At 45.6% G+C, this 23,420-nt stretch overlaps 1 protein-coding gene across 2 annotated transcripts in view; it reads right to left on the bottom strand.

Moving 5' to 3' along the window:
* The window catches only part of SH3RF2 (SH3 domain containing ring finger 2), a 108,847-nt gene extending 97,370 nt beyond the window's left edge, over window positions 1-11,477 (bottom strand). Inside the window, exon 1 of one of the 2 annotated variants that reach the window (XM_058677378.1) lies at window positions 10,829-11,477. In XM_058677378.1, the coding sequence (XP_058533361.1) occupies window positions 10,829-11,206 (378 nt within the window). In that variant the 5' untranslated portion in view covers window positions 11,207-11,477. The remainder of the gene's footprint in view (window positions 1-10,828) is intronic. The other variant, XM_004586519.4, reaches the window with a different exon arrangement.
* Between the last annotated feature and the right edge of the window lie 11,943 nt (window positions 11,478-23,420).

A 23,420-nucleotide genomic window follows, 5' to 3' on the forward strand; every position in this document is an offset into this window, starting at 1 on the left:
AGGCACTTCCTCTATATTATCTTCCTCAGTCCACCTGTGAGGGGGAACAGAACCATTTCCAAGTGACACCCATGATGCTCAGAGTTGCAAAGTACCTTACCCAGGAGTACCCAGCCAGTACTCATGCATGGAGAGGCTTTCTTCTGCATAACATGGTCTTCCCTACACATCTCATTGCAAGGTTAAGTTCAGGAGAAGCAGAAAATTGGAAATATTTATTTAAAGATTGTTTACTTGAAAGGTAGAATTACTCATGTAAACATGCAGAGAGAGGTGAGAGAGAGAGAAAGACATTTTCCTTCTGCTGCAGACAGCTGCAGCAACCAGGAAAGGGCCAGGCCGAAGCCAGGAGCCGGAAGCTTCTGCCCAGTCTCCCTTATGGGTGCAGGGCTTCCAGGACTTGAGGCATCCTCCACTGCTTTAGCAGGCTGTTAACAGGGAGCTAGCTTGGAAGTGGATCTTCTAGGACTCGACTGGCATGCATATGGACTGCCAAGGTCACAGGCAGTAGCTTAATTTGTTATGGGCTGGCCCCAGAAAATTGTTTTGAAAATATTGTGTTTTTTTATTTGAATGGCAGAGTTCATGAGGCAGGGAGACAAACAGAGAGACCCTCTATCACTCCCTCAAATGGTCAAGTAGCTAAGGCCTGGGCTAGGCTGAAGCTAGGATCCAAGGACTTCTTCCAGGTCTCCAATGTGGGCATGGGGCCCCAAGTACCTGGACTGTTTTCCCAGGTGCATTGGCACATGCCCACATGGGGTGCCAGCATTGCAGGCAGCAGTCCAATCCGCTATGCCACAAATGCCATTTTTAAAATGACATCTATTCCTCTTACTCAGAAATAACTAGAGCACACAGATGCACACATGCACAATACACACATGGAACTATGGAGAGGAGAAAAAGGAATTATTGTTTAATGGGTAGAGTTTCAATATGGGAGGGCATGATAAGAGCTGGAGATGTATGGTGGTGGCAGTTGTATACCAATGTGAATTTACTTAACATCACTGAGTCGCGTACTTAGAAAATAGCAGATCCATAATTCATCTGATCAATAATGCAGTTATGGAGAAGTTACAACATTTGGGATTTAGTGGCACAAGAGGTACAGGGGTCAAGTTCCTGCTTTCTTATAGTAAGGACCCAGTCAGTGTAGCTCGTAGCTCAGAGGCAAATTCCAGACTCTTCTTTTATTAGTCACTGGTGTCAGTTAACTCATCCAGTATTTCTCCCAAGGTCAGATGTGTCCATGTATGCTGGGGTGCCTGGCACAGGAGGTCAGTCCCGGAGAGTGTGGCCTGTCCCGTCATCCTAGGGCTAGCTGTCCATGCAAGAGCTAAATGATTTCACTTCTGGTCTGCTGTGCTCTCTAGAGAGTGAGGTCTGTCACCCAAATAGCCGTTAATAAGGTGATTCATGTCAAGAATATTTTCATCGCCACCTGACTTAACGCCTCATAGAGTGTGCTGCTCATTCCCCGCATAGCTCAGTAATGGCTTCAGTCCTGCAGGCTTCGTTTCAGTCCCCGGAGGAGTTATCTTGTGGTTCCATGATGTCTACCACAGTAATGAGCGGCTCTGTGTATTTATTCTCCCATTCAAAACCTATTTGGGGCCTCCGACTAGAAGCCAGGCTGTTGGCTGGGTACTCTGTGCACGGTATGAGGTCAGACAACTACCTGTTATTTCATATGTTGGCACAAAAGACTGGAGAAGTGACAGAGAGCTCAGACAGACCATGCTACCCCTGGAGTCCTGTGGTCCAATCCCATAGGCTGTGAGTTTGGGAGACAGAACCCAAGCAGCTATGCAGGGACACTGGCTTATGAGCCAGTGCAACCCTGGCGGCTGAAACCCCAGGTGCCGCTCACGTTGAGTAGGCTTGTGTTTCCTTGTGTGTGTCTCAGTGCTCATTTTGAATTCTTTGGCCGATGTTCCCATGTCAGTGTTATCAGGTAACCTGACCATTTCAATGGAGAAAGAATTGCTCTGTGGGCTAGGGATGCGGAGACTGCACCTCAGTTATCCAAGGAGCTCAGCTATCTGCTGGGAGGGACACACCTGGCTTGGCTGCATGGACTGTCACCCAATGGCATGACACCAACCTGGCACGATGGCCATCGCAGAGACTTCATTACCCAGAGCGGCTCCTTACAGGCCTTTCTGCTGGTGTCGTGTTACCCTGATAAGACACCAGGTGCCCCTACTCTAGCTGCTCCCTATCACCATGCTCCAACTTCCATTCTAACTTACAGCAGTGCCCCAGCCTGCCTCTCCCGGCACCTACACCACCTGCAGAAGAGAGCCCTGCCTTTTCACTCCTTAACCACTCCCTTCCTAACCCTTGAAACACCAGTTGTCCTCTCCACAGGAAGTTGCCTCTTCTGTTCTCTAGCCATGGTTTCTGTCAGACGTAAGCACCACCCAATCTGACATTCCTTGAGTCTGGCAAGGCTAGCTTTGTGGCACAGTATGGGCTAAATCATCCTTTCAGATGCTGGCACCCCATATCAGAGTGTTGATTCAAGTCCTAGCTACTAGGCAGCTGGTCTAGCTCCATGCTAACATGCCCAGGAAAGCAGTGAAAAAATGCACAAGTACTTGGGGCCCTGCACCGCTATGGAAAACCTGAATGGAGTTACTGGGTCCTGGCCTTGCCTGGCCCAGTACTGGCCTTTGCAGCCATCTAGGGAGTGAACCAGCATATGGAAATCTCTCTGTCCATCCGCCTGTTTTTCTCTCGCTGTGTCAGTCTGCCTTTCAAGTAACTAAAAAGTATCAACAACAAACACACAGCTTTAGTGGCTTATAATTCACACACAAAAGACATAGCTATTTTAAGTGTCCACTTTGATGAGTTTTTGAAAAGCCTATGTATATCATCCATCAAACATTCTCATTACTCCCCTCCCTCAATCACTATGGGTTTTTTTTCATCTTTTGTGGAATTTTTCATAAATGGAATAAGGCTAAGACAACATGTACTCTTGGGTGAGACACTTTTTTTAGCATCTTAGCATTTTTTAAAGATGTATTAATTTTTATTACAAAGTCAGATATACAGAGAAGAGGAGGCACAGAGAGGAAGATCTTCCGTCCAATGATTCATTCCCCAAGTGAGTGCAACGGCTGGGGGATTAGAACCAGCGCCCATATGGGATTCCGGCGCGTTCAAGGCAAGGGCTTAGCATTTTTTAAATTGTGTGAGTTTTATGGTGAACATCTAACATTGTGGTATCTATTTTCCATTAACAGCTACAGTAACCAGGCGATACCATCTTCTAATGGATAATATATTAAACCAATAGCCTTCCCTCAAGCACACACACACACACACACACACACACATACATACACACGTGTATATACTGCATATTTATACACTTGCAAACTGAATAGATGGATTACCAATCAGTCTGCATTTTTTTGCCATCAGTCAGCAAGCACAGGGAAGGTGACACTCTTTGCAGTGTGGGTTGCTACAGTGCCTATAGCTGGCAACTAGTAGGAGCTAGATAGATACTGCAGAGGGAGGTGAGAGTGAATTTCAAATAGTTTTCTAAGAATATCTTTTGCCTTATGACTAAGCACATTAAGTCTGAGACAGTATTGCCCAAATTCGATTCCATGGGCAATTAATGTTCCGAAGGTGCTAATAGATGGGAGGGAGAGCAGGGGCCTGTGTCAGAGAAAGTTAGTGAAAGTTTCTTTACCGTAACCACCCATGTCACAACTCATTAGTATGCTGAAAGTTCTGAAGTGTCCTGCAGCAAAGGAAGAAATGCTTAGCTTTTGTCTCCAATTTGACCTTGGAGCTGGGCAAAACTTCCACTCAGGGCTTGTGGAATCCACCGTATGAATGGCCACTCTAAGGCGTGAGCAGGAATAAAGCAGATGAGAAAAAAAGACGAAAGAGTGCCTGGAATTGTCTTTGAGTCGCTGCCAGTGACACCCACAGTGATGTCATGATAGCTGGAATGGGCTGGATGAGGCTGCTATTCACAAGTCCAGGGCTGAACAAGCACTTCTCTCTCTTCAAAAGCTCTCTATTATGTGGAGGGATATATGGGTAGACACATATTTCATTTGCTTCTCCTAAAAGCAAATGAAAACAGCACCAAAATATGTGCTGGCTAATCCCTTGGGTGACATGTTCCCAGTACAGGTGGTGGATAATTGAGGTTGAGTAAGGAGGACTTCACACCCCACCCATGTGCCTCAGCACAGGTCATTCACGGGGAACAAGCAGTTGTGTTTGCCTACTGTTTGGCCAAACCCCTTTAACTGGTGAGATAACCTCAGCAGGTGACAAATGAGCTCCCCAAGATAAGGAAGAGTCCACTTGCAGGAAGGATAGTCAGGTCTGTCTCAGAAGTAGCAATGACCCAGTACACATAGAGATGAAATGAAATCTGAGTGGTGCAGGTGAAAACCAGGCAGACAAGCTCGATAGGACAAATGTCATGAATTCTCTTTGATATAAGGCAGTCTTCATGCAAAAATATAAGATCAATAGATATAAGTAAACATGTACATATATATGTTCACCTAGAGGAACTGCATAATGGAGACTAGAATACCAAGAATTGAAGAGACATTGCAGTATGCATCTCTACTCCCAAAGAAAAGATGGACTCCCAATGAAACTGTTAAATATATCTTGACAACAGGATGCTGGACATTCTAACATTGTCTATGCTTACAATGCCATGATACACTTAAATAGCAGAATGATGGACTTGTGACTGTTGTTTAAAGGGCTATACTAATGCAATACTTTAGGGGAAACAATGGGGAGGAGTGGGAAGGGGGAGAAAGGGAGGGGAAATTCCTGAGCCTAAGGAACTGTATCATGAAAAACAAAAAGAAAACCAGGTGGAGACTGAAAAATGTATAAGAGCTCCCTTCCCTTCCATCAATATTATTTTTAATTACAAAATTTTCTTTTTAATCTGCTTGAGATGCAGAGTGGCACAGAGGAGTGTGAACATGTGCATGTGAAAGAGAGAATGCGTGCACATGATAGCACACCCTTCCATACACTGGTTCACTCCCCAGCTGCCTGTAACAGCCAAGGCTGGGCCAGGCTGAAGCCCGTTGTCAGGAACTCCATTCAGACCTCCAAGTGGGGTGGCAGGAACAGAATTGCCAAGCCCACATCTGCTGCCTTTAAGGATGCATTGGTAGGAAGATAGATTGGAAATGGAACAGTCAGGACTTGACCTGACACTTCAAAATGGCATATGGGTGTCTTATGCAGCAACTTAAGTCACCCTACCACAATGTCCATCCCAGTACTATTCCATGAATTAACTTACGAGGGTCAGTGTTGTGGTATAGCTCTGTTCCTTTTGACACCAGCATCCCCCGTGAGCCTCAGATTGAATCCTGGCTGTTCTACATCCAATCCAGCTCCTTGCTACTGGAAAGCAGCCAAAGATGGCCCAAGTGCCACCTGCCTGGGAGATGCAAAAGGAATTGCAAATTTGCAGCTTCAGGTAGACCCAGCCCTAGCCATTGAGGTCATCTGGGTAGTGAATCAGTGAATGAAAACTCACTTGCTGTCTCTCCCTCTTTCTGTAACTCTGTCTTAACAAATAAATAAATAAATCTTCTAAAAATGATCATACAGTAAAATTGACTTGATTCCCTCTTAGAACATGTTTCTGTAAATTTCTCCATGTCTGTTGATTCACTGAACCGTCATCTCTGTCGGGATGAGAGCACCATTATCTCCCGTGAAGCTCTTCAGGCCAATCCTACCTAGCCGCATCCTCCCCCATCCCATGATCCCAGCATCCCCTCAGTCTGTGGGTATTTTGAGAACCCTCTTCCCTTCTGCTCATCCTGCAGGTCCCTTTGACTAATTTTTTTTTGTATGCCTGTGTATGCATAGATACCCCCAAGGCCAGCAGCCTTCTCGTCCAAGATGACTGTTACACTGTTCACTGTTGCTTATGTTTAGTAGCACTTGTAACATCCCAGGCACATTGGCTAAGTTCTGTATATACATTATCTCATTTACCTTACAATCTATGTACATCATTATGGTACAAATAAGGAAACTGAGGACCATGGTAGTCCAACAGCTTCCCTAAGGCTTCACAGCTGCCAAATGACTGAGTCCCAGCACACACAATACAATACACAGCAAAGGGAAGGGGATAATTAGGAAAGGGGTGCAGAAGGAGGCTGGGGGAAGTGCCAATTTGGGAGCTTATGGTTTTTTAACAGCATCTGCACATGGTGGCAGTCAAGGAACCATCGGTAATTCCTAACTTCTCAACCTCAGTCTCCCTTTACGTTTCTCTCCACCTGCCGTATGTAGCCCTGCTATCCCAGGTGGAACCTGCCTGCTATTTTCAGGGCCCTGGGATGATTCTAATCCTTTTCCAAGTTTAGCATGACCATTATCTACTTCACAGCTGGGGAACAGAATGCAGGGTCAGGGGCCTGGCAAGGACCTGGGAAGGGACTGCTTCTGGTTTCTGCCCCCACCCCAACTCCTTGATATGCATTCTGACCTCATTTTTCAGCCCCTCACTGGCTTACAACACCTGCTGAAAATGTTTGTAGAATAAAGTCACCTGGTCTGGGTACTGGAGGTGGCAGGTGTGTCCTCACTGATATGGGGCAGGGAAGACAGAAATATGTGTGATTGGCTTGAAGCTTAGCAATGAAAGGAGAATGTCCTGCCCTGCAAGATCGGGGTGGAAGCATTGGGGAATAGAGTGAGAGGCAGAGAGAAAGAACAAATAAAGTACTTAATGAAACATTGATGGTGTTGAACAAGTGCAGCAGGTTCTCCTCTGGATGATTTTCCTAGGAACTTGGTATTTGAGGAAGTAGAATTATTAGGGAGTTTTCTCATAGAACGGACTCAGAGGAGTTGGCTTGGCAACTCAACTGGCTCATCCTCTGTCTACAAGCACCTGCATCATCTCATATGGGTGCCAGTTCTAGTCCTGGATGCTCCACTTCTCTTCTAGCTCCCTGCCTGTGGCCTGGGGAAACAGAAGACAATGAATGGCCCAAAGCCTTGGGACCTTGCACCCATGTGGGAGATCTGGAAGAAGCTCTTAGCTTCTGATTAGCTTAGCTTTGGCCATTGTGGCCACTTGGGAAGTAAGCCAGAGGATGGAAGATCTTCCTGTCTCTCCTTCTCTCTGCCTCTGCTTCTTTTGGTAAATCTGTCTTTCCAGTAAAAATAAATAAATAAATAAATAAATCCTAAAAAAATAAAAGAATAGCTGACTCAGAGGGTGCCAAAAGGGAGGAGCAGAACCAGCACATTGGAGTCATGGCCATGGATCAGTTGAGGCAAATCGCACCAGCCAGAAATCAGAAAAGCTAAGGACCATCTCCAAATGGTCCTTGAGTAAGAAGGGAGTAAAAGAGGACAGACAGTTTAGAGTAGAAAGTGTTGAGTCACTTCAAGAGCAATCACTGCTAACATTTATTGAGCACTTAACAGAAGCTGGTCAGTGTGCTAATTGGTGTGAATCACCTCACTTATTTCTCCCAACAACCGTCTGAGGCGGGTATTCCTATTATCGCCACTTTGCAGATGGAGAGTTGGAGGCCCTGTGGTTTTAAGTGACTCACCCGAGCTACTGAGAGGGAGCAGAGTCAGGATTTGAATTCTGACATCTCTCAGACCCAAGCCTACACATTCTGAATGTCCCTACTTCATGGCCCATCCTAATTCAAAAACATGATTAGTGAAGTGTAATGAGGTGAGGCAGAAGAGAGCTCCACTGTGCAGTAAATCCCAGTCTTTTCAAAAGCTTGGCTTGACTGATTTTTTGGAAATGGAAAAAAGACCTGTAAGATTTGATTTATACCACTAGAGACTTTCCAGGAGTCAGCTAGTTTGAAACAATTGCACGTGGTAAAAACTTACAGCTGTTTCTCAAGTTTTCCTTTTACACAATCAGCTTGGGAGGATTTTGAATGTGTAGGCACAATGGGCTAGTTTTTCTGTCTTGAGCTGGCAGCATGAGGTGTGACTGCAAGTTCCACCCTAACATGTTGGCTGGCACAAGACACTTTAGGCCTCTTGGAGCCAACAAAGGAGCTTGGTGAGCTTGTTTTCTTTCTTCTTCTTCTTTTTTAAAGGAGTCTAGATGAGCAGACTTTGGGCTTAAAAATCCCATGAACAGAAGTTAAATGAACTCTTTCCAAGTGTCAGATTATCGGTGAATCCTCTGCAAGAGGTGTTTTACAAAATGCTACCCTGTGGACAACAGGTGATTTATGCCCTCTGAGGGGAGTACTTTACACATAGTTTTACCCTGGCGTGGACTCATCGTGGAATCAAGTACAGTAATAATAATACCTGCTACACTCTCCTTCAAGGGCTGTAACTCCTGTGTTTTATAGAATGCCTCATGCATGGCAGGGCACAATAAACAGTCAATAATAATGTTTACTACGATCATGATCTTGCAAATACCTTTCATCTAAGGTTCTCAAAGTGCTTTGCAAACACTAATTAGTTACATCTCATCATGGCTCTCAGTTTTTACAATATATTTCCCCATTTTACAGAATTTTAAATTGAGACCCAATAGACTTCAGGGGCCTGCCCAAAGTCATGCTGCAAGTTGACATCAGTGCTAATGATGAGGCATTGCTTTTGCCCCGCTGATGTTTTCCAAGGCCCTGTGAGGATCTGCAAAGGTTGTTTTCACATTATCCTGCAGCGGGTAGACACCGAGTATTATGAGCTGTTGACTAGATCGGATAGACCAAGGCAGAGGGGACAAGTAACTCGAACGATTTTGACTGTTATTACAACAGAGTGTGATAGCCAGGAAATCCTCAGCTCTCATTTGAGCAACGTACAGCTGCTTTCAGCCATTATGGACAGAAGTGGCAGGCTGCAGGATGACGGCCACATGGACATACAGAGAGGTGAAAGGGCGGTGGGGAAGGAACCCAGCAAGAAAGGAAAGCTTGGCACATGAAGGAAACAGAGGCCATGGAAGAGGTGGTGGGCTGTGCTCTTTAGCAGAGCACTCGTCCTGTCTCGGGCACAGCTCAGACGCAAGAGTCCTTCTGTGTTTCAGAAAAGATGTGGCCAGAGCAGCTCAGATGGTAAACCGAGACGTGTCACTGGCTCTTCAGTCTGATGTTACACATCCCATGGAAGTGTTCAGGAATACCCAATATCTTAATGGCTCTCTCTTACATATGAGCGGTCTTCATATTGATTCCATGCTCCAATTGGGTCCTGGAACTTTTCTTTGGTTTAAAATCTTGGTAGCCATGGATGCATCTCCTAGCATTTTCTTAGCAACATAGTCACGTGGAAAAAAAAAGCTAAAAATCTGAGCAGAAATGCTGAAGGCCAGTAAGGGGCTTGCGTGCTCCCAGTCTGGTAACATTTTCTGAGTGAGTGACAATACTGAGAGGCAAGTCAGACTTGTGCAGAGCAGGAGGAGGAGAGAGGTTGCTGGGTGTGAGGAATTCATGGGGGATTTGTTACCCCCGTGATGGAGCCCTTTTCTCTATAAACAAGGCATATTTGAGTCAAGTCTGCTCCTCCACGCCCACTCCACCTTTTCCAAGTCTGTGGAGTCTGATTGATGGCCAACCCAGGGCTCACGGAGATACTCAAAGAGGCGGGCCAAGCCCATGTCTGGAATGTGTTCACACGCACAAGCACAGCAGCCAGAAAACGTCTGCAGGAACCTGCTTCTTCCCGCTCTTCTCTTTCAAAGTTCACAGGCACCTCCACCCCCAGGGTGGCTTAAAGGTGCAGGGACTCCAGGAGAAGCGAACTCTTAAAGGACTTCAGCAAATTGTCCTAAATACACATCACAAGCCTCTGCCCCTTGAAGGGGTCCGGGGGTTCCTGAGTAGGACCCTCCCACCCACCTACTTTTGCATTTTACAACAGGGACTCCCCTGTCAAGCTTGCTCTAGTTAAGACTTGTAGAACTGTAGCAGCCAGTCACTCAGGCCATCATGGCTTTCTGTGTCCACTCGGACATACCCGCCCCAATGGGAACAAATCATCCTGCCGGGGCCATTCCCTTCCCGCACAGCATCCCACACCATGGTCAGGGCACAAGTCTTCAAGGCGTACGCGCACAGGGGCACCCACTTCCGGACATTAAAATCAATACTAAGGGATCTCCCAAGTAGCTCAGCCAGGCCTGTTTCGCTGCAGCCCCGATGTGTATGTGTTGCACATGTTACTCGCTTTGTAAAGTGAAACGCATGTGCAGGTGTCCTATACACAGCGGTTGTATTTCATGGTCCAACTATTAGCTGCAGTTAATCACTCCACCCACAGAGAAGCTTTTCCCCTGCACAAGCTCAAGGATCAAGTACCTTGACAGCTTCAAACAGATTACAAAGGAGCGTTTTTGTAATTGCTTTTTATGATGGGGAGGAGGGTGAGAAGAAGCATTTGGATCAAATTAAAGCAAAACCTGATATTTGGAAACACCTCAGAGATCTAGAAAGCAATAAGGAATGGGATTTATTTTTTTCTCTTTTTCCCACCCGTCACACGTTCCCCATGCCCTTAGAACAGAAGTCAAAGACAAAACATGTACTCTGCCAGGTTTTCCTTGCCCATGACCTTCAGAACAAGCAGTAAACGGAACCTAGGAGATGCCGCCAACAGTTCAAAGCAAAAGATGGAACTCAATTAAACAAGCTCAGGATCCCACTGCCTTTTCCATAAAGCACTCATTGCCTACAGAAATTTAGCACGGGGTAAATGTTCACTCCAAGAAAAAGATCCCTGCTCCTAGCATGCATGGTACAGCCTGACAGTGGGTGATGCGAACAAATTAGAACTTCCTTACCCCTTCCATGTGCAGTCTGACCCCGGGCACCAGCTGGAACGGGCTAGCCGGCAGACCTCTGGAGTTACTCCTGCTTTTCCTGCCGTCCTGGAGGGTCAGCAGGCTGGGCCTGCGAAAGGAGCTCCCTCTCCGGGGGCTGTGCCCGGAGCGCACACCATCCAGGAGGCGCACGAGCAGCAGGTTGGCTGGCAGTGCCTCGATGCTGCAAAACACCAGAGTCCTGCACTCGGGGCACCGCAGCTCTTTGCGCGCTTTGAGAATCCTCTGTAGACATGGCTTGCAGAAGGTGTGCTGGCAAGGAAGGACTTTGGCTGTGACATCGAGCTTCTCAAAGCACACGGGGCACTCCAGAAGATCGAGCAAGGTCAGGTCATCCATTTTACTTTAAAACTCCTGATCTGTGGTGGAGGAGCAGGGTCCACATGGTAGGGTCGGCTGAGCCGAGGCTGGCCCAGCTGCAGAGGCTGTCCGGAACGTCAGGATTTCTCCTGTTGGAAGGAGAATGGGAGAGAGGAAAACAATGTGACTGCTGGCAGAGGTCTAGCCACCTACAAGGAGGCAGAGCCTCACCAGGCAGTTCGCAAGCACTTTGTTCCGGCACCCAAGTTCCAAATGACTCATTCTGATTCAGTGTGAGCAGGTGTAAGCTCCAGCTCCCCGCCTGCTGCAAGGATCAGGGGGAACGATTGGGCACAGCCTGTTCATGGTTTTCCTGTGGAGCCCAAACTGGCCTCCTGAAGTGGTCACTCACACACACACACACACACACAGAGTGTCATTTCTGTGCAGCTTTCTTTGCCTCCTTTTTTTTCCCCTCCATTTATGCTTGCATCACACACAGATAAGTTTAGGCAGGGAGATTTACGTGAATCTCACCGGGATGTAGAATCATTTCCTTTCTGATATAGCCTCACCACCCCCGCCCAATTTCCTTCTAGCAAAGTATAGAAGCCATTTCTACTAAAATTCCATTTGCAAAATTTGCTTCACCTTAACCACAGGGCAGGGGACTTGGAAGTCTCTCTCTCTCTCTCTCTCTCTCTCTCTCTCTCTCTCTCTGCTTCCCTTGAGGTCTTAGCCTCAGAGCCTGTTAAGCTAGTCAGCTCCTAGTGAAGTAGAGAGACTTGTGGTTGTGGCCACAGCCTGTTAAAACCGAGGCAGAGGGCTCGGCAGTATGGCCTGGTGGCTAAGGTCCTCGCCTTGATCCCATGTGGCCGCTGGTTCTAATCCCGGCAGCTCCACTTCCTCTCTATCTCTCCTCCTCTCAGTATATCTGACTTTGTAATAAAAATAAAATAAATCTTTAAAAAAAAAAAAAACACCGAGGTAGAGGTGGCCAGGCAGGTAGGGGTGTGTGGGCTGCAGGGTGTGTATCGGGGAAGAGGGGGTGCCTAGAAATAGTCCTTGATAAAAAAAAAAAAGCCTTCCTTTCCGATGTTGTCTTTGAAGAAGTCTCCAGTGTGCAGGCACACGGGAGGACAGGTACGCAGGCAGGTGTGACACGGGGGGGGGGGGGGGGGAGGGGGGGAAGGCAGCGGGGATTGGAGTGTAGGGAGGAGGAGGAGGACGAGAGAGTCAGAGAGAGAGAGAGAGAGAGAGAGAGAGAGAGAGAAAGCTGTGCCGATTCAGCTGGCGGCCCAGGACTTCTCCTGGGAGGGGTCAGCATGGCGGGCGCCAGGGAGGGCGAGGGGGACCACTCACCTGGCTCTGGGAACCCCGGCTGGACTCAGCCCGGCCTACTCCTCGGGCGCAGGGACGCGCTCCAGCCGGCAGACCAACCAACCAACCCAGTGACTTCCTTCCAGCCTGCTGGCTGCCGCTGCAGCCACAGCTTTGAAAACTTTAACAACTCAGAGTCTTACTCACTTCAAGGGATCGCCTTACCCGGCCCTGTTAACGCTTTCACCACCGGGCAACTGCCTTACCTGCAGCACCACCTTCTTATAAGTTGACACAGTTTTTGGCAAAAAAAAAAAAAAAAAAAAAAAAAAAAAGCCAAGCCCTTAAGACCACGTGTTCACAGAGTTTGTGTTTTATCTTGTGTGTTTTCTATCCAGGAAGTCAAAACCTGCTCAATGAGAAACGTGCCAAAGGTGAATGTTTCTGAGTCCTTTTTGAGGATTTCCAAAGAAGGACAAATATCAGACGTGGTCCTGAGAACAAGGACAAGCGGGGCACCTGGGGAAGGCAGCTCTTGACAAGTGCCCTGCAGATTGGCTCCTCCTGCCTGCCTGCCACACTGCCAACATCCCATATGGCCACAGGTTGGTGTGTTGGCTGCTCTGCTTCCCATCCGGTTCCCTGATAAATGTGCTTGGGAATTCAGTAGAGCACGCCCCAAGTATTTCCCGGAGGAGACCTGAATGGAGTTCTGGCTCCTTGCTTCTGCCTAGTACAGCCCCAGCCACTGAGACTTTGTGGTGAGTAAACCAGCAGATGGAAGATATTCTCTCTCTCTCTCTCTCTCTCTCTCCCTCTCTGTCTCCCTCTCTGTTTTTCCCCTTCATTCTGTAACTGTGTTTGAAGTTCACTATCAGACCTTTCAATTTCTGGGCTCTTGAAGCTGTGCCGACCTTACAAGCTGAGGTCCTTTCCTGACCCTTATTCTGTTTCCCAGCTGGCAAAGCTGAGCCATTCCCTGTGGGCCACCTACAGTTCCCTCAGCCTTAGCAAAGCCATGCCTGAGCTGGGACTCCTGCTGCAAGGCTAGCAATTTCCTCTCCCTCCCCCCTCTTGCTGTTACACTCACTGTATCTCCCTTGTACACCCATGCCTGTGCCTTCACACACACACACTCAAGGATTCTCACGCACATCATCTTAATCACAGTAAACATATGGAGCTTCTGCTGTGTGCCACAAATCAATGACTGCTAAAGCTTTAACTGAATGAGCTGGAGGCACGTGGGAACACATGTCCTGTAGTATAATGCCTGAGTTCAAGTCCCAGCTCTGCTTCTAATCCAGCTTCCTGCTCTGTGTACCCACAGAGGCAGTGGTTGATGGTTCCCATGTAGGAGACCTACAGTGAGTTTCTAGCAGCCCCATTTCTGGCATTTGGGAAGTCAGTCAGTGGGATGGGAAATTCTCTCTCTCTCTGGCAAACAAACAAGCATATAAGTAAAGTGACTAATGGTTAATTAAAAAAAAAACTGGTATCTCACTAAATCTTCCCAACCATCCCATTGAGGTAACTGTTATACCTTTCTCAGGATTAAGAAACTAGTGATTTAAAGCAAGGTCCATCTAATACTGTTACCATTACCTTACCTGCACCATGACCAAGGTATATCCAATGCCATGCTAATGTGTTTCATACCAAAATGATCAGTTGTCACATTATGAAGTTATATACATGCCATTAATATGCCATGTGTCTTTCTGTATGAATACACAACATATATCAGAGCATATACATCAACTGATGCAATGATCAGCTCAAGATCACAGGAAATCAGAATAGGAGGTTGGGTTCCCTTGTGCATCCTTCTCTGTGTCTACTCAGTCTCTGGCCCTTCCTATTGCTACATGGTGTCTGGTCCCAACCAACCTTGACTCTTGTTTTATTCCTGAATAAATAAGATCAAGACAACTCAGCCCCAGAAGGGCAGCCTAGACCCACTGGGGGATGAGTCCCAAGTTGGCTTGGCAGTTGAACATTCAGCCTGATACAACTGCACTGGTCATGTTTTAGACACTATTGGAAGATAGAGAAAACTTGGAATGAACCAGAAAAACAGCCCTTTGGCATCTCTCAGACCATGCCTTGCTGGTGGTCCACAATGCCACCCACAAAGAAGGCTCCTGTTGAGCAGAAAATTTCTTTTGAAGCTTTTGAAGAAGAGGAAGAGTTTTAAATGAGGGTTTTGTCCCAGCTTACCCAAATGCTAGCTTGGCATCAAATCAGATGAATATTTAGTCTTTGACAACAAACAAAGAGGTGAGCTCTGTATCTTGCCAGACCCAGGACCACCTCATTCCCCACTGTTCCCACCCAATCAGTACTGTGGTTTGTATGCTTACGTGGAAATCATAGGCTGTGCTCTTTGTTAATATTATGATAATGAGATTCTGCTGATCGTATTTGTAGTATATCTTGATTTTGTTTAAAAAATTAGTGATATTATTCCCCTCATTAAAACATGCAAATAAAAAAAAGAAACCACTCAAGTAGGTTCCTAGTGACATGAAGATAAAACCCAAATCCTTTTTCTGACCTATTAGGTCTCACACAGTCCATCTTATGCTCGTCTCTCTTGTCTTCACTCATACACACACCTCCTCTCACCCACCCTAATTTTCTGCCATAGAATATTTTGTTCATGCTCTTCTTGCAGCCTCTAACATACTGCCTAGTTTCTAACTTCCTCCTCCTTTTGCCCTTTTAAAAAATTTTCCATTTATTCACTTAATTTGAGAGGCAGAGAGGGGAAAAAGGAGAGAGAAAGAGATTGTACTTGTTCGCTGGTTCACTCCCTAAACATCCACAGTGAAGGAGATTAGGCCAAGTCAAAGCTAGGAGCAGGAAACTCAATCAGGTCTCCCACATGGTGGCAGGGGACCCAACCGCTTGTGCTATCACAGCTGCCTCCCCGGGGCACATTATCAGGAAGCTGGAGTTGGAGGTGGAGCCAGGGCTTGAACTCAAGTGTTCTGATAAGAGATGTGGGCCTCCTAACCAGCAACTTAACCCCAGACCAAATTCCCTCCCTTTGCTTCATATACTGAGCTTAAATACTACTTTCTCAGAAAAGTTTTCCTTCATGCTCACAAGTAGAAATTATTTCATACTATTCTTTTCCATAATAGTTATTATAATTCAGGAATTATGTTATAATGTTTGATTTAATGCTGATTCCCCCAACAGACTATAAAGCCCAAGAGAGCTAGAATGTGTCTTGATGTTCCAGTTTCCATATCTGACATAGTAACTGGCTTGGGGTTAATGCTCAGTAAACATCTATTGAATGAATGAAGAACAAAGGGTGTTCTTAGGTTGCATCAGGCAATTGATTGTTCTGTGTTGGAGGCTTTGGCTATCACCTTAGATATTCTCAATTCTTCCTCTTAAATTAAGGAGCCTTACAAGGTGCAGGTGGATGAGACCTGGTAGTATGTATCCTGAAGACCCTGCCATGGACCTCTTGCCTTCCTTCCCCAGAGCTTTCTGATGCTGCAACCTGAGCTACTCATGGAAACTTGCTCTGAACTTACACATGCATAACCCAGAGTGTAGACCATCTTTGACTAATGGTAGTCTGTGAATAAATGCTCGACAGTCCTGAGATTTTCATAAGGCTCTTCGGAAGGTCCAATCACAAAAATGTATTTATATCTTAGCTGTCATTTGTTTCACTCCTCTGTCCCCATTCTTGTTTGCAAACTTCAAGGAAATTAGCTTTGTCTTTGGCTGAGACCACTACTTTGGAACTGAATTGCAAAGCTGGAGTGCAGATAATTTTTGTTCATTTATGTATTTATTGGAAGGATGATTTTGGAGGTGTGCTGTTTCCACTGGATTGATCTCAGAATCTCTGCCCTAAAGTTCATTATTTGTAAATCAATCTCTAAAGCCACCCAAAGAGCCCAGGTGGTTGCAAATCAAAAGCATTAAGAGCTTCAGGCCCTGAAGTTTATGTTGTTGATGGAGGCTGTATTTGGTATTTTTTTTTTTTTTCCCCTCTTCCCTGGGTACCTACCATAATAATGAATCTGTATGTTAGATATTTAAATGGAGCTGTGCTGTTTCCATGATATTGAAGGAGTCATTGTGACTTGATTTTCTGATGATTCCAAGAAACCTTTGGGTCTTTGAAAGAACGGAATGATTGTAGGAAAGAAGGTGCCTTTCCATACCCGGGATGTGAGGGAAAGCAGGACAGCAGGGGTTGCATGGTCGTCAGACAGACCTGTCTTTGAAAGATGAGGCCCAGGACAAGTCAATGGCGATTTCCTCCCTAAAGAGGAGGCCATGCCCAGGTGGAGAAATCTTGATACTGTTGCCAGACCCACACTACAGTAACGCACATGCCTGCCCATAACAAAGGGCTATTGTGATTTTTTTTACAAGATTCATTTAAATTAAATGAGAAATAGTTTGAATCAACCATAAAGAACATGATTTGGATTCTAACGGATTTGATGAAATCTTAGCTTTGTTGGTTACCAGAAAGATCAGTTAGGTCCCTTACTTCTGTCTCTCTTGCTTGAATTCCTTGTTTCTCAAAAGTATATAACTATGGAAAAAGAATAAAGATGGGGTACAAAGCAACTAAGCTGGGTATGCAATTGTTTTATGGAACATTTTGGTCAATAACAGCTGACTAAGGACATGTTCTATCATGGTCTTCTGTGAGTTCAGTATTCACTGGAAAACCATTTGGATCCTTCTATGAGCTCTGATTATAAGAAAGACAGAAGACAGAATAGGACAATCATTCATCTCGGCTACATGTTGGCAGCGAAATATGGGACAAATGGAGACTTCATGATGGACCATATCAATCAGTGGACCACCTCATCGAGCAAAACTGGCAGTGACTCATAACTGGAGAACTATTAACTCCACTTGAGCACATATCTCAGAGCATGCCCCACATATGGGACTTGGGGTGGGTGGGAAACCGGGTGGGGCTTCTCCCTCAATATCCCCTTTTACCTCAGATACATGATGGAAACAATATGGACATAATAGCATTGCCCACCTCCCTATCCCCCTGAACCTTTTTTTTTTTTTTTTCTTCTCTTTCTTGATTTTCCTTCAACTATAGTTAACTATGTAAAGATTGTCAACAACAATACAATAAAATGGATTATACATAAAAAAAAAAAAAAAAAAAAAAAAAAAAAAGATGGAAAACTGAAAGAGCCCTACATCTATTAATTACCATGCACGTTGTCTCCACTGACTTCCTGAAACAAACCAATGAGATGGATGATGGCTCGAGTTCAGGAACTTGTTTGTGATTGGTATTGCACTGGGTCCAGCCAAGTTCCAGCCATTGTGAGCATTTGGGGAGTTAACCAGTGGAGAGCAGGTCTCTCTGTTTCTCTTTCTCTCCTATTCCTTTTCCTTCTCTCTCTATCTCTGGTGGGAAGTGAACCAGTAGATGGGAGCTCTCAGTCTTACTGTTTCTGTCTTTACTTCTTTAAAAAAAAAAAATCCCAGAGCTCTGAAAGTGCTGTCAGCCAGCTAATCCCCAGTGGATCCTGTGCCCCAGCAAAGAAAAGGGACACGATTGGATCCTTTCCCTCCCAACCGGGTTCTCCTGCTCCTCTGCTGTTTCCTTTCTGATCCAGTCTGCACATGTTTGGATTCAAAACTGTGAACAGGATACAAACTTAATTCTCGTTAAACTCAAAGCAAGTCTGTGCAAAAGCTGACAATTTGCCTAAGCCATTGGGTAACCACAGTTTGCACTTTTGATCATGCAGATGGGAAAATTGCTAAACTCTGTGCTTCCCCCATGCTTTTATGGGTCCTAGGTGTCTCTTGGGAGGTAGGACTTCTAAGATTGCACAAAAGGCAGAAGCAGCTGATGTTCTCTTCTTTTTGTTTTTAGGAATCAGAATTGTTTTTCTGTAACTGTAAATAACATTTGTCAGGTAGATTACACTCATTGGGAGCCCTATGATGATGATAATCATGTATTCACTTGTACGTCCTTGTAAGTTGTTTTTTTTGCACAGAATCTGTGTCCCATGATGTGGGAACCATGTCTGTGTTGGTCACTTTGGCCTGACATCAGTGAGTGCTTCATAAATATTTGCTGAGGCTTGAAGATGACTCATTTGTGTTTTGAATTCTTGCTGAATTCCTGAGGAGAAGGCTTGGGACTTGCAATCTGAAGTCAGGCTTCACAAACAGATCAACCACTAACAACCCCGTGACCCTGTGTGCTCAGTGGCTCTCAACCCCATCCTCAAGAATGCAATCACTAATATGTGATCAGACTTCTTGTAAAGGAACCAGTTTGCCAATCTCCGTTGGTAGCACCTGGCATAGGAGGGGGCTCCAAAAATATTGGCTGATGGCATCTGTTTTTATTTTTGTCTCTGCTATCCTTAATCTCCTTCTGTGATTGTTTCTAACTTATTACAGTGGCCTGTGCCATCCTATTAGATAAGAATGGGACCTGGGGCAAGTTACTAAAGCCCTCTGTGTTTGGTTTTCTCATCTGTACAAAGGAGCTGGTAATAATAGCACTCACCCACTGCCCCCATAGACCATTGTGAGCATGCGCCGAGAGGCTGCTTGTAAAATGCCTTCTGGAGTGTGACACTGAGTAAGTGCTTGGTAAAGGTCAGCTTTTATCCCCTTCTCAGCCCTGTCATTATCCATCACGTGGCATCTAAAGGACAGTTTAAAACTGAGTCCAACTCTTGGTTTCTTTTTTGGAGGCACATATTTGTTCTGATTTGGCTATTGCAAGGCTGTCAACTCACAGAATGGCTCTCTGGGGGGCTTGTGTGGTCTTGGGCATTGCTACACTTTATAAAAATTTAAGAAAGGCCAGAATTGGGCATGTTGCCAGAATAAATAATAAAATTAACATGATTTTGTACCAGTTTCTGTAAAAGAACCATAACCTTGTTATTATTCCCATTTTACAAATGAAGAAATGGGCTTATGCAGTGGCATAAGACTGATAGCCTGAAAGTGCTGGCATCCCATGCAGGTGGCGGTTCATGTCCTGGCCACACTACTTCTGATCCAGCTCTCTGCATATGGCCTGGCAAAGAGCAGAAGATAACTCAAGTACTTGCGACCCTGTACCTACATATGAGGCAGGGAAAAAACTCTTGGCTCCTGTCTTTTGTTTGGCTCAACTCCAGTTACTGAGGCCATTTGGGAAGTGAACCAGTAGAAGATCCTGTAACGATAGTCAAAATTATATGATTTGCAAATTAACTTTCCAACTAGGATTATATTTGTCCCACTGGGTCTGGCTCTAGGTACCAATGTTGTGGCAGTGAGCTGGGTTGGCAGAGATGTGTTTTCTGAAGAGCAGGGCTCAGCTAGAGGGCAGTGCATCTCTCCATGCCCCAGTCCACTGGCCTCCTGGCCTCCTGGCCTCCTGGCCTCCTGGCCTCCTGCTTGGGCCTAACCTTGCCTTGAATTCCAACCTAACACCAGCATTTTTGAGATTCTTCATCCAAGTTTTAAATATGCATTCCCTTTACTCCATAGTTCTACATATAGACGTTAATCCAAGAGAAATGCTCACCATTGTGTACGTGCAAGGCATTCATGGTTACATTATTTTTAGTGGAGCAAACCTAAATAATCCATCAGGAAATGACTGGTTACAGACATCATCATGGAGTCTTCCAGAGGAACATGGGTTGAATAATCATATGCTAACATGGTGCAAGTGAGTTAAGAAGACTGAGAGTATCGCTCCTGAACACTCACAGTATTTTAGGTTTTTAAATGAATATACATCAGTGATTGCAGACTCAGCCGCGTAGAGGGCAGACTGATTCTGGAAATAGACCAGGTGTGGACTGTGACAACCTGGAGAGCATACCCGTTTTAATCAACTGGCACCACTTGTCTTCCATTCATTGTGGCTTGTAGAGTAGCAGATCTTAGGCTTTTCAAGGAAAACTGGAATTCATGTGACTGCATGCTGCTTTGTGATGGTCTGTTTACTTCTTCATTAATTTCTTTTTTTTAAAGATTTATTTATTTTTATTACAAAGTCAGATATACAGAGAGGAGAGACAGAGAGGAAGATCCTCCGTCTGATGATTCACTCCCCAAGCGAGCACAACGGCCAGTGTTGCGTCGATCCAAAGCCAGGATACGGAACCTCCTCCGGGTCTCCCACACGGTTGCAGGGTCCCAAAGCCTTGGGCCGTCCTCGACTGCCTTCCTAGGCCAAAGGAGGGAGCTGGATGGGAAGTGGAGCTGCCGCGACCAGAACCGGCGCCAATATGGGATCCCAGAGCGTCCAAGGTGAGGACCCCAGCCGCCAGGCCACGCCGCCAGGCCCTCTTCATTAATTTCTTATTGACTGTTATTCTGGAGCAACTAATAGAATATTTTAGAAACACATCCTATGTGGTAAAGTTTGGGTTGGATTTGTCTAGCAGGTTCATTGCCCATCAGCATTTATAACAGTCTTGGTTGGGCCCTGCATGGTAGCCTAGTGGTTAAAGTCCTCACCTTACATGCGCTGGGATCCCATATGGGCGCCAGTTGTAATCCCAGCAGCCCCGCTTCCCATCCAGCTCCCTGTTTGTGGCCTGAAAAAGCAGTCCAGGATGGCCCAAAGCCTTGGGACCTTGCACCCGCATGGGAGACCCGGAAGAGGCTCCTGGCTCCTGGCTTTGGATTGGCTCAGCTCCAGCCATTGTGGCCACTTGGGGAATGAATCAGTGATGGAAGATCTTCCTCTGTTTCTCCTTCTCTCTGTATATCTGACTTTCCAATAAAAATAAGTAAATCATTTAAAAAATACTCTTGGTAGTGGGTGTCTCTGGAGAAATCATCTTAAGGGTCTGTAGCAGGATGCATCTTCCACTGTCTATGCACAAGTTCATGTTGAGGTTTCTGTAAAGCATGCTCTTTTATAACTGAAGTACCTCCACAACACATGGAGCTGACGTACCTGGCCTTATATTAGGAGCATCTGAACCAAACTGAATTTTCAGACTATTCCATCCTGGACCCCATCAGGGGACTGGCCTCACTTTGCTTTTGTTGCCAGAACTTTTGAGTTTGATGACCACTCCTGTGCTTGTTCATCTTGACAGTGGTAATGAGCCCATCTAGATAATGTGCTGGCTTTGGATTTCTGGAGTATCAAGTGCTTCTGCTTTGGTCAGCCATTTAAATCTCTGGGGTACAAGCACCTTGAGAGAGTATTGGGAGACAGCCATCACAGCCCTCATGTTCTTAGTGCACCCAGGCCTGTGGAGAAAATGAACATCCAGGTGGTCATCATTTCTTCTTTCATTCAGTTGTTGAATCATGTAACTACTGCGCTCCTCGCTTAGTGCTAGGCCTCAATGATACTTTTTTTTAAATTTGTTTATTATTTTTAATTCATTAATTACATTGTATTATGTGACACCGTTTCATAGGTACTTGGATTCTCCCCATCAATGATACTTTGATACTTCTTGTAATTCCCAGCTTTAGCCGAGACACAGAAGTAAATAGGCCACCATGGATCCCTGTGGAAAGTGTTGATGTGAGTCAGTGCCTACTGCCTTCCAAGTTCCCAGGGATGGTCAGAGAAGGCTTACTGAAAGAGACAGCACCTGGGCTGGGTTTTGAGGAATAAATAGGAGAAGTTAGGCTGGTGAAGACATGGAGGGGGGATTCCCAACAGGTGGAAAGACACAAAGGGTGGCACAGCAGGTTATAAGCTGCCATTTATGATACGGCATCCTGTATTAGAGCCCCAGTTCAAGTCCCAGCTACTCTGCTTCTGATCCAGCTCTCTTCTAATGTGTCCTTATAAGTCATGCCACCCCCATGGGAGACCCAAAGGAAGTTCCAGACTGCTGACTTGAGCCTGGCCCAGCCCTGGTTGTTACGGCCATTTGGAAATCAAACCAGTGGCTGAAAGATCTCTCTCTCTCTCTCTCTGTGTCTTTCTCTCTCTCTGCTACTCTGTCTTTCAAATCAATAAAATAAATTCTTAAAAACATTCAGAGGTAAGCAGTAGGATGCTCTGGGAGCTTCTGTGCTCCGTTCAACCCGGGAGCTTGCCAGGGTCTGGCTATAATGTGGCAACCACCTGATGATCACAAAGATACTCGACAGAGCAGGTGGGCTGCCCCCATCTCTTTCCTACTAGCCATTGTGAGCCAGGGACAAGTTTTAAACTAGGTAGTGACAGGGATTCCCCTTAGACTTGGAGACTAATACATTTATGTCAATAAGTATTTTTACTCAAAGTTTTGACATTGTGTCTCCTTAAATCTATGATCCAAGGGAGGGAAATATTGTGTCTTTAAAAGAAATAGCATCCTGCTTAAAAAAAAAAAAAAAGAATCAAATGATGGCTGGAAAACATATGTGTATTTTTGCAGCTTCCTCTGATGCCTGATTTTAGAGACAGCTCATACCCAGCCAGCAAGTTAATCAAGACATTGATCTGGAAGGTGGCTGGTAAATCCCTAGCTAGTTTCAAGGGCATATGTGTTCTGTGTGGGGAGCGAGTTACAGGCATCTACAACATTATGCTAATCCTCACTGAATATTACTAAGGTGCCAACTGGCGTTACATCCCATTTGGGCATCATTACCTACCAAGGGCCTTGCTTCCCCGGAAAAGTAGGGGAATACTCAATGGGAGAGGAATGAACACGTCCAGCTTGGTAGGAACATGTCTTTGCCTCTCACAGTAGAAAAGGAAAATTCAATGTTTTTGTTTTGTTTTGTTTAGAGGGAGTGTGAGAGTGGAGGGAGGAGCAGATTGGGGTGACTGATGAGGCTCTGCAAGTCCCACAGTTACTGGGGAGGTGGGTTTTCAGTCCTGGCACAGGGTCATGTCCATTTGCTGCTGTTTATGGTTTCATCCTTGGCTCTTGGTCTTTTTGTCACAATGACTTGTGCACCTGCTGGAGGTGTAAAT

This window comes from Ochotona princeps, chromosome 19, assembly GCF_030435755.1.
Source record: "Ochotona princeps isolate mOchPri1 chromosome 19, mOchPri1.hap1, whole genome shotgun sequence".
In the NCBI taxonomy this organism is placed as follows: Eukaryota; Metazoa; Chordata; class Mammalia; order Lagomorpha; family Ochotonidae; genus Ochotona; species Ochotona princeps.